The sequence below is a fragment of the Xiphophorus maculatus genome, chromosome 1 (genome assembly GCF_002775205.1).
Source record: "Xiphophorus maculatus strain JP 163 A chromosome 1, X_maculatus-5.0-male, whole genome shotgun sequence".
NCBI lineage: Eukaryota > Metazoa > Chordata > Actinopteri > Cyprinodontiformes > Poeciliidae > Xiphophorus > Xiphophorus maculatus.
Genome location: NC_036443.1, coordinates 16,790,372 through 16,801,871, shown reverse-complemented (window position 1 = coordinate 16,801,871; position 11,500 = coordinate 16,790,372). Strand labels below are relative to the sequence as shown.

Genomic DNA, 11,500 nt, shown 5'->3' with positions numbered 1-11,500 from the left:
TTTAGAGCTGAATTGTGTTGTCACATTACAACTGTTGTACTGTTATGCAAGACTATGAACAATGACTGTGAACATGTTTCCAAAATTTCAAGCTGAAGTAGAACAAGTAAGTGTTTTTAATCACCTCCTCATTAGAATATTTCCAAGTTATTTTAGTCACTGTCGGCTGTAAACTCTGCAGAGAACATATCAAACCTTCAGTTGTAGAGTTTGACTTTACATTTTACACTGTACTGACACTATGGAGCCCTCAAGGTCATTGTGAGAAACAGAGATGTAAATGAAACGAGGGAAAGGAGGGGTGATTGATGCTTATGAAGAAACAGGAGCTGTGAGGTCACATGCCACCTAGTCTGCATAATGGACTGTTGGACATAATGATACCTTAAGAGCAGCCCCGGTAACGGGGTTGAGAGTTGAAAAACTCTCTACTGTAGATGCAATTGGGTTTGAGAGATGGAAGATTTTATTTTATGTCTCGGCTGATAACGTCTTCACATGAGGGCAGCATATCGCAATGGACAGATTTTTGAAAAAAAGTAAAACTCTGCCGTATTACGTAGGTGTAAAATAGTATCAATAGAAAATATGAGAATTTTTCAGTGGCTGTTTTAGCACCAGCTGAAATGAAATGTTTAGGTTATTTTTGTCCAGTCGTGCATCTTACCTTGCAAAGAAGAACTGTGACCCTAAAACTAGTAGGTATACACAATTATGTGTTTCACTCAAAGCTCAGTTGTTTTAAAGTCAGTGGGGTTACTGGACCAATGCTGAACATTATATTACAGTTTTATTAGAAATTTAACTGTTATAAGTATTTCCCCCTTCACAGATTTCATCTTCTTTTTATCTTTTTTTGTGTGTGGGCATGTGTGTGTGTGTGTGTAGGGGTGTGTGTGTGTGTTGGGGTGTTTGGGGGTGGGTAGGGGTGGGTAGGTCTGTGCGTGTGTGTGTGTGAGTGTGGGGTGCTCTGCGGGCTGAATGTTTGACTGGAGAATGAAGCTCCAAGGCAAAGCTTTGGGTAAATAGGTAGCGCATTTCATAAGCAAGCATTTAGCCACTACATAATGGCTGCCCTGGGAGATTAAATGATTAAAGCTTCACAACATTAAAACATGATGTAAAAAAAGTCAATTTTATAAGACAATGGCTGGTTATGTCACCATTAGTGGCTGTAGCTGCTCTCAAGCGTTTGCAAACACAGGAGTCATTTAAGAAGAAGAAGAATTACTTTATTCATCCCAGCAGGGAAATTATTAAATTATTTCGCAGTTACAGCAAGAATTTTTTTTATAAACAGATTAACACACACACACACACAACAGGAGCTGCGTCTGCAGGCAGCCAGCTGAGCCGGCGCCATTTTTGAAGGAGGACATGCGGCAAAGGTCGTCGGGACCGGGAGTCGAACCCGCGACATCCGCGGTTCTAAGGCCTCCAAATGTGGGGCGTGCTAACCCCCTGCGCCACCACAGCACATTTGAGTTCTGTGGAGAAGTTTTGCTTCACTCTTCTATATGGAATTGTTTTAATTCAGCCACACTTATGTCTACAAAAATAAATGTTTAAGACCAAGACTATGACCACTCCAAAAACCTTTATTCGAGATTTTTTATTTTATTTTTATTTTTTGGAGCCATGCTAAAGTGAACTTACTGGTTTATTCAAGCTTATGGTCCCAAAATGACTGAAGGACATTCTCCTTTAGGATTTTTCCAGTCTTTTTCCTAGTGTGATATTAAAATTTGCATAAAGCTCTGAACTATATCAGTGTCAAACAAGCAAATACAAAACAAAAACTGTATTTTTTCATGGAATTGGTCCCCACAATGGACTTTCGTCAAGTCTTTATATTTTCTCAAACTGAATTTAGTTCCTTGTTTCCTAATATGTCTGTGATATGTCTTTGACAAAATACCACAAAAGGCTGCATTTTCCATCCAGAACTTCCTTGTCTCTTTACAGCAGCTTCAAGCGCAGACTCTCTCTAAATGATTCAAATGCAGGAAGACGGGGGATCCCATGCCTCATTGCATCGAGATGTAAGAAGACCTAATAGAGTTCCTAAAGAATGCAACATGCAACAAGTCCCAGTCCAGTTGGGAGACAAATAATACAAGAAACAAGAATACCTCTCAGAGTTGCTGTGTTGCACAAACTGAGACTTCACTGTGGAAGATTCCTGTCAAGTGCTTAAAGATGCATGAGAGTGCTTCATCATTAACGAGACGTCAAGACGGAAAGTTCCACAACGATTTCGAGATAATGGACAAGGAGTGAGGGACATTACAGATAAGTTAGAACGGCACAAAAAAGCTGAGGTTAGAAGGAAAGCAAAGAGCAGAGTTACAAAAAATATTACTATTGTGATTGGGAGAACTACTACAATATTTATCAAAGCACTGATAAATTACCATGTTTTTTTTTTCTTTTTGTTCTCATTTAGATTCAATATCAAACACTCACACAAGTATTTCCCTTCATTCATAATTAAATCAGCTGATGGTGCAAGTTTCAGCTGAATTCTAGAAATTTGTAGTTGTTTCACAGACAGGAGCATGGTCTCTTAAACAAATAGACTTGAATAAATAGTTATTAGTCTTTATTAGTTACAGTATGTAAGTAATATTCACCCCAGTCTCAGAAATTTTCATTCTTCTTTATCATATGAGAGGTCTTCCAATTAATTCACCTTACCATGGTCAAGTTATAAACAACTGGATGGTCGTTGTTTTTGCCTGTGCTGCTTCCAGGATGTGGAAAAAACTTCCCCATAATTTATGCTAAACTGATGATCTGGTGCTTTTTATGTCACAACTTAAGACTTATTTAGTCAAATTGGCTTCTAATACTTAGCGCCACTGTGATGCCCTGGCGCACATTTTAGGAGATTTTTGTTTCTTTGTTTCCACATTTTTAAATTGATTTTACAGTCACCATGATCTGTTGAGCTTTGAGTGTCTCATTTTTCTTGCGTTTCAGATTACTCGTGTTACTTTTACTCAGTGCTTCAGTTTCCTGGTCTTCTTACACCTGTTCCTCATCTGCTCATTTACACATTTATTTAATTTAATTTAGTGATTATTTAATGTTTAATTATGCTGCATCCAGTAATCAAAATCTCCATTGTGAGGGCTTCTCGTTTAGTCACTCGATGTCAGATCCTCCTGTTGTCCTCACAGTAGTTGTGCTTGTTTGTTGTCATCATTGCATCATCACTTTCACTCTGCTCCTACTATCTACAAGGGCAATATGACCCTTTTATATGCTTTTAATTTGTTATAGTTCATTATTATTGTGGGGGGGGAGAGGGGCGTGTGTGCACGTGTGTCGGGGCGTGTGTGGGGGCGTGGATACATGTGCGTTTTGGTTTATTTTCAAAATCCTCTTCATTGGCCAAAGCTGTATGCAAAACCAAGAAACTTGACTTTGGCTTTCAAGTGGCACTTCAAACAGGCAAAAAGTTTAAACGTTTAAACTTTAGAAAAAGTAAAATACAAATAAAGGAACAATATGTAACAATAGTTGTGACATTTTATTTTATTAAAATAGAAAGTGGTGCAAAAATGCTCATTTTGTTCTCAGTTACTGACTGTTCTGGCTTTACAGTGACTTCATGTTTTATTTTCACTGTAAAGTGCTTTGCTAACCTTTTGGATGTTTAAATACATTTTGACCGTTTGATTGTCATTAATCTTAATTCTAAACATGTAGACTTTTGTGTAATCACTGAGTTAGGGCAGAAAAATCCCTGAGTTCCTCTTACTTCCGAGTGTAGGAAGTAAGAGGAAAATACGTTTTTATAAGATAAAACAACAAGGTCACCAGAAGCAGTGTTTGTATTGTGTGTAGATGGTCACTTCAGTGACAGCAGAAATAAATAAACTTACAGAGATGTTTTGTCCTTTACATATTTATCACTGACTGCCAAATAATGCTTACAAAACACTTTTTTGTTGCATTTATTTAATTTCATTCATAAAACAGGGAAAACATCATAGTTGGTGAGACTAAAATAGTAAATTTGTTCTAAATTACAGAGAGCTACTGGGCACATTTCAACAAATATTTGTAAAATATTACTGAATCTGGGCAAGTGGCATTAGGTAAAGTAGCGACCTAACCATAATAAACATATAAGCACACAAAGACCATTATACAAGTAACTCTGCACTTTGACAAAGCAGCTGCTGTCAACAATCTCCTCTTCCAAAAGCCCTACAGTCATCTGAGGCTTCAACTTGATTGTGGTTGAAATGCACAAAGCGGAAACAGGACATTCTAGAATTTGAACATTTACTCTGGGCAAAGTGGTTAAAAAAACTCTGGGAACAAGATGTATGTCTCATCTTCTGGTTATAACAACATAAGAGCTGCTATTTAATTTAATCACAAGTTTTAAAATGTCTCTGTGAGACCAATTTAGAACAATACAGTGTTTCACTTCTGCTCGCTTTTTTTATTCAAGTTTGAACCATGAACACTTAACAGGTTTTGTTGGATTTAATGGAGCCAACAAGCTCGTCTCTCTGATCACATAGCAAAGCATTATCTGTCATTATGTAAAACTTGTTTTACCCAATTATGTTTGACTATTACGTTGTTAATTTCAGGTTAAAGTTAAATGACTTATAGGCAGTTCTCGCTATTCATTATTCAACAAACTTGGTCCAAACTTGTACAAAGTGTGTATCACTGGATGATGCTGTCGTCAGAAACTAGGTTCTTGGGATGTACTAACAAATTTGCCTTGATTTCAAAGTGCCAGTTTCAGTCAGCGAGTTTAAACTTGGATTCAACTGGACGTTTCAAACAGAAAATATTCCCGTACATCCATCAGAACTGGATTTGTAATGAATAAAACAGTATAACATTCAACTTCTCGACTAGCCATGAAATGTACGTATTAGTTTATTGGAACTAATACTGTTTAAGTGACTTAACTTTGACTACTGCTATTGTCTTATCTATTCAAGCAACATGTCAGTGTACTTTAAAAGAAAAAAAAAACTAAGACTCCAAACACATTTATTGAAAAACTTAGCAGCACTAATCAAAAATTAGAAAAAAAAATGTATTGAAAATTTAGAGAAACTGACTGGATAAGACAAGCAATAAAAATGTGAACAACACACTGAATTCAAAAGAAGTGTTTTACAAGGCATACCCGTTCCTGGTAACTGTTATCACAGACCTGAGGCATTTTTTCTCCACACCTTCTCTCTAAATGTGAAAAACACCCAAGGACACAATAAAACAGACAAAACAGAAACAAACAAGAAAATCAGACTGTAACTCTGTATTTCCCTGTGAGAATAAGAGTCTGTGACAGTAGCCTGACATTCATAAATGTCAGCATTTTATACTTTGTAATAAATGTGGTTTTAGTGGATCAGAGTGCTTAATATTTTCAATTACTGTAATGGTTATAAATGTGTTCAGTTACTGTCTGCTTCTGACACATGACTATAGCCCCAAATTTCTTAGAATCTTACCAATATTAGCTTAGCATAATGCAACTGATAAACAAGCTAATCTGTTAGGTAAAAGTATAAACAATGTAATAATATATATTTTGTAGAGCAATGAAAAGGGATAAAAAATAATCTCATTGTGCAAAAGCAACAGACAGACTAAATGTAGTGTGAAGCACTTTGGGGTCCTCTGGACTTCATAAAGCTCAATGCAAGGACAAGCCATTTACTATTTACTATTTAATATACCAGCAGGTTTAGACTAAAATCCTGCAGTTGTGTGTCAGAAAGCTGAGGATGAAGAGAAATTCTAGCTGATGTACCACCAAAAGTCAATAAAGCCTCAACCTTGTAATTGTTTAGGAGTGTTCACACTAGTGCCACATGGTTTAAATTTTTTCTTTTACAAATCTATGTTTGTAGTCAAGCTGAATTAGGTAAATGTCACATATGCCAACAAAGTTTTTAAATTGGTCATCATGGTGTAATTTTATTACGCCAATAAACCTGGGATAGTAGTGCACTTTCTACAGACACTGTAATTTTACTGAATCAAGCTCACAGTCTCCACAGTGTTCACAAACAAAAAAGACCAATATAGATATGGAAAAAAAAAAAAAGACAGCTGACATCGGCTGATACTAATGTTAATGCCGATAAATCGTACATCTTTACTCATTAAACTACAATTTAAGCTCGCTGTACTTTTTTAATCCTAAATGCTGCTCAAAAAATATGAAAACAGGAAAATTAGGAGACTGATTAGTTTTATTGATTTATTTTTAATAGCTAAATTCAATCAACTAATCTAAAACAACTTAAATGTTGTTTTCAGGTTTAAAGGCTCTCAGGCTTTACACCTGAAAAATACATCAGTACATCATATTGTAAGTCATTCTGGCTTTAATTTTAGTAAATGATGGATTTAAATGAAACAGAAGTAGAGTACAATATATATATATATATATATATATATATTATTGTTATTTTTTGTTCTTTAAAACCTTATTGGAAATAATTGGTTATATTGTTAAACCTAAACAGCTCTAACATCCTACCCAAAAGAATATATATCTTTACATTTCTGCTAATTGCACAAGCGATATACACTTTTTTTCTGTGGTTCCATGAACCTGAGATAAAGAGACTCATCATTTTTCAAATGCTCCTGCGGCTGATTTCTTTTGAAATCAAAAAGTACATCAGAAAGTAATAAATCCTGCTCCTGTCACATGTCTTTGTGCTGTGTGTAAACCCTTAGCCATTGCAGCAGCAAGATGATCCGTGTTAACCTAAAACACAAAGTCAGTTCATTTCAGTCAAATCAAGTCAGAATTGAGTTGCTAAAATTAAATGGAAAGCTTGTGTTCATGGGAAAAACAATATCTCCATATGTATATAATAACATGTAACAACATTTCCAGGTCGAGGTGAAGAACATCTTACCGGTCTTTTATTAGTTTCTTGAGGCTACAGATGAAAATGTTCAGGAAGAAAAGCCCACAATGTCCTATGAAATACCAATTCCAAACAAGAAACTCAGGGATGTCTTTAAGCAGCATCTTCAGTCTAAGTAAAAAAAAATACATATTTATGATTAAATTGTGTTAACATATACTGTATATCTGGCTGTAAAAACAAATGTTTCCTCTTTAGAGTCACATTCATCATTTTTCCAGACAAAGACAGCATGATTAAGCTTGTAATATACAAATATAAAGGCTTAAAGACATTAATCCCTGTGTCATTGATCTATGTTCACTTGGTGATTTATGTCCTATCTATCTATGGTGATGCACGCACACCTTTTTAAAAGGTCTGCGTGCATCACCATAGATAGATCCTTTGGCATAGAACGAATTCATTCACTTGGTGATCTATGTTCAGTTGGTGATCTACTTATAGATCACTAAGTGAATGCGTTCGTTATATGCCAAAGTATGCATGCACACCGTTCAAAATGTTCCACTTTTGTCTCCTGAGTCCATAGAATATTTACCCAAAAATCCATGCATGATGTGATTATGCATCAGGATCTTTTAGCCTGACGGGTTCCTTTAATGTATATTTTTATTTATCAGCTCTGTCATTAATTAGCCCTGGTGGTGGCTTATGAAACTGAACGCTCCCCAAAACATACGGTTGATCACCATTTATCACAATTCCTTGTTCAACAAAGGGTAATTTCTACTTTCACATCAGACCAGTTTTGATAAAAAACAAAACATTTTGTGTTGCCTTAAGTGTATTAATTACCCTTGTCTCCTTTGGAGCACAGCATAGAATGACACCACGAGAGGTAGAAGCAGATGAGAGAAGATCCTCACTGGTAACCCAAACATACTCAGGTAAGTTGTCACATTCCCCATCAGAACTGAAAGATAAAAGAACACAGTTATTGGAAAAAATCAGTATACTGATCTCAATTTTAAAGACAAATGCCACTCCAAATGCAGCTTAATAATTTGAAAAAAATCCATTGTTGCATTGTTTCATTATTTCTTTGAACTGAAAGCCATGTCTCTCAGTACTCTAAAGCTGCCTTCATGAAGCTATGGTTAGTAATGTCAGATGTCAACAGAATGACTCATTGCTTTGACTTTGAGAATGCATGTTTTCTTAGAGATGTTCTGATTGTGATTACCACCCTATGGTTTACAGATAACTCTTGTTTGGCTAAACAATTCAGTAAATTTTAACATTAATCAATTAGCTGCTAAAGATGATTGTCTGTGCTTAGTGAGAACCTTACCATTCTTCATTAAGTAAAAATGGTGAAGAGGATCTTCACTGGGTTCTTGCACGGTGGAGCTGAACATTTGCATGGATCTGTGTTCTTTAAAAAATGTTTTCAGGTCGGTTTGTTCCCCTCCTTTCATCTTCTGCTCCTCTACTTTGGATGTCTTTGGATTGGTGGAGTTACCATTTGAGGACCCGTGGGATACACTATGCCCTATCTTAGCAAGAGCAACATCTAAAAAAGAAAATAAATACATCAGTGTAATAAATACATCAATACAGAAATTAAATGCTTTGTAAACTTAAAGCATTTAATTTCTAACTTGACTCACCATTGCGCTGAAGGAAGTTGATGGCATCTTTGTAGCCAAAATTGAAGGCTTGCTCTGCAGCCTACAAGGGTAAACAAACAGTGCAACTATAGGGCAATATGAAATCCATGTGTCAGTAGTTGCATATGTTTTCAAAGACCAAAACCAAGTTAAATCTCTCTTTTAAAAACAATGAATGTTTATATAACATAGTTACTAGGCTTAGATACATAAGGGGTTTTGAACTGTTTTGAATCAAGGGAATTTAGCTCGACACAAATATATGCTGACATTGTGGAAAGTTCACCTGCTTAACCTGAAGTGAAAATGTGTGTGTAGCTTAGTCTTGTTAAATGAGCAGAGAGTGGGGTCTCAAAACTAATTTTGTAATGATGGTCAGTAATGCAAATACTGCTAAGTATTGTAATACTTTTGGCCATTTTGTGTTTTATATTAAATTAATAGTGTAATACCTTGTCAATAATGCAGTTACGCCAAGTTACTAAGTTGAAAGACATAGGTACTATTTCGACATAATAACTTATAAGAAAAAATAGTCCCTAATTAGATCTTCCTAAGTCTTAGAAAATGTAATGAAATGTATAAGTATTTTAATTATGTGTAAATAGTGGATTTTGTGGAAATAAAACATTTTTTTTCAGCTGTGTTAGGATGTTAGGATAATGTGATTATTGCCCAGCATTGTTTGCTACAGTGGGGTAATTGAAAAATGTTGTTGGCAATTCATTAGAATAAAACAGAGACAAGTAAGATTTCTAACTACTGAACTCTCTGAATGTCATTCAATAAGACTACTGTATAACACATTAGCAATGCAAAAAATAAAACTTTTTTCTAAAAATGAAAAAGTCCAATACAGAATCTTACCTCTAAAGTCACAGGGTAAAGACCATTGATGATTCTGAAGGTGTTAGCCATGTTGAACTTTAGAAAAGTTCCAGGAGCTACCAGGTCCATCATAGAAGGAGGATCAGCTGGACATATATCAGCTTCTCCAGAGAATGGGCATACAGTTAGTGTGTGGCTGGATGGCTCAGAGAGAAAGGGCTGGAATCCACTCAAGCCACCATCAAGATAGTGCTGTTGAAACATAAAAACCTTGTGACTTAGCAAACTCCTGGAATTAGTTGGCAATGTTCTTCTGAAATGCTCACCACTCCTTTGAAGGCTGGAGGCAGAAAGCCACAATATCCAGGGACAAAACAGCTACAGAGGAGAGCCTAGAGACAACACACAACAAGTAACTATTACAAAGCACGGATATAAATGTCATCAATTTTGTGCTTTAAAGGGACAAAGTTATGTATCTTGTTTTATTGCACAATCAAGTAACTACGATACATTCAGTAGTTATAAAAATGGTGTGTACTATATATAACATACATAACTTAAAAGAAATTTGAGTCTCTTAAGACATCATCACAAGAACACTTTTCCATTATGCCGTTTACAGCCATTCTCAGGAGATTCGTACTCAACCATGCATGAAAGAATTAAAGCAATACTCCAGGTGCTATTTTGATGAGAGAATAACAATATAACTTGATATTAAGCTCAAAAACTTTGATTTTGTGAAACTGTTCACAGTGGAAAACTGTGCACAGTTTTACATCATCATTTGTGATGGTGCCAACCTACAACAAAGGCAGGTTCAAAAAGATCAACACTGTCAGGCATCAGACATTCAGACATGAACAAGCCTAACTATTTTGTTGCCAGAGGAAAAACAAAGTTCTGACTTTGAAAAGAATAACAAGTTTTTCTAAAAGAAAAAAAAAGAATCTCACCTTTTTAAACTGCTAGCAAATAGAAATAATTTTGGCAATTCTGAATTAGCTGATAAAAGAAACATTTGATGTCATAAAAATCACTTTTAAAGTGTGATTGAATATCAGACAGTTAAAACATGAGGGTATGTTGGTAGTTAGCTTATGTGTCTCCTTATACGGTGTATAAGGAGACACATTACATAGACATGTTATAAAGACAGATTGCAATATATGCACTGTAATGCAATCTATTTAATGGTTTCCGCAATAAACCATTAAATACTAGAATGCAGTGTTCCACTATTATTATTAATGTTTATAATATATTATTATTTGAGAAAAAAAATTATATTTTGCACAAGCACAAACTTACTTTCACTACATCTTCTTTGGACTGAAATTCTGACATGATTAGGTGCTTCCCATCTGACAGTCGTGTCACAGCAACACCAAGGCGACCATTTGCAAAATGGTGTGCATCCGAAGGAAGGTGCTTGTGCAAAACACTTTCCAACCACTTGAAAACATTGACGGAAGGGGTCAGTGGTCCAAGTGGGGCAGCCATCACCTGTTTGACAAAAAGGATGATCTCATCCCGAATGACAGCTGTGACAGGAAAGAACACTGAGGTTAAAGTCATAGACGCAAATAGCACAGTAAATTCAGAACAATCAACAAGTTCACTTACCTGGGTTTATTTCACAGACAACTGCAGCTGCTACCACAGATCCGGCAGATGCACCAAGGATGTGGGGAGCCGATTGCAGGATCCAGGGTGTATACTTCAGGAAGCACAGAACAACCCCGAGCTGATAGGTAGCCAGGAATCCAGACCCAGAGAAGGAAATATCATAAGGAACCTCACGAAAGTGAGAACTGGAGATACTATGGGGCATCTTGAAAAGTGTCAACAACCTAATAATTATTTATCAGCATTAATCTAATCAACATTAGAGAGTCAACAGCAAATGAAAAATACCAAGTTAGAACAGGCATTTATGAAGCATTCTGTCAAAAGTGTTTGAGGGCTAGTCAGGCAGAGTTTTTAAATACATCCTGATTGGACACATCGTATTGGTCATGGCCATGTGATTTCAAGGCCTTCTTGTTTAAGTCAGAAGGCACTTTCAGTTCTTAAGTTTATTATGTTGTTACATAGAAAATATAGGCTTATGACTGATATACA

The 11,500-nt window shown here is 35.8% G+C and overlaps 1 protein-coding gene across 1 annotated transcript; it reads right to left on the bottom strand.

The window, feature by feature from the left end:
* Positions 1-3,983: 3,983 nt before the first annotated feature.
* On the bottom strand, positions 3,984-11,428 carry LOC102237891 (patatin-like phospholipase domain-containing protein 2). The gene is made up of 9 exons (XM_014472355.2): positions 11,003-11,428; positions 10,688-10,920; positions 9,700-9,765; positions 9,413-9,625; positions 8,546-8,606; positions 8,227-8,448; positions 7,731-7,848; positions 6,921-7,043; positions 3,984-6,766 (listed from the first exon to the last, which is right to left on the bottom strand). The coding sequence occupies exons 1-9, from the start codon at positions 11,208-11,210 to the stop codon at positions 6,703-6,705; spliced, it is 1,308 nt and encodes a 435-aa protein (XP_014327841.1). The 5' UTR covers positions 11,211-11,428; the 3' UTR covers positions 3,984-6,702.
* Positions 11,429-11,500: the final 72 nt, after the last annotated feature.

Excerpts from the sequence above, each read along its gene's own strand:
- LOC102237891 (XM_014472355.2), bottom strand. The coding sequence starts at position 11,210 with ATGCCCCATAGTATCTCCAGTTCTCACTTTCGTGAGGTTCCTTATGAT. Across the intron at positions 8,607-9,412 it reads TTTACCCTGTGACTTTAGAG|GCTGCAGAGCAAGCCTTCAA; the intron begins GTAAGATTCTGT and ends TTACCCTTGTAG. Across the intron at positions 8,449-8,545 it reads CAACTTCCTTCAGCGCAATG|ATGTTGCTCTTGCTAAGATA; the intron begins GTGAGTCAAGTT and ends TTTCTTTTTTAG.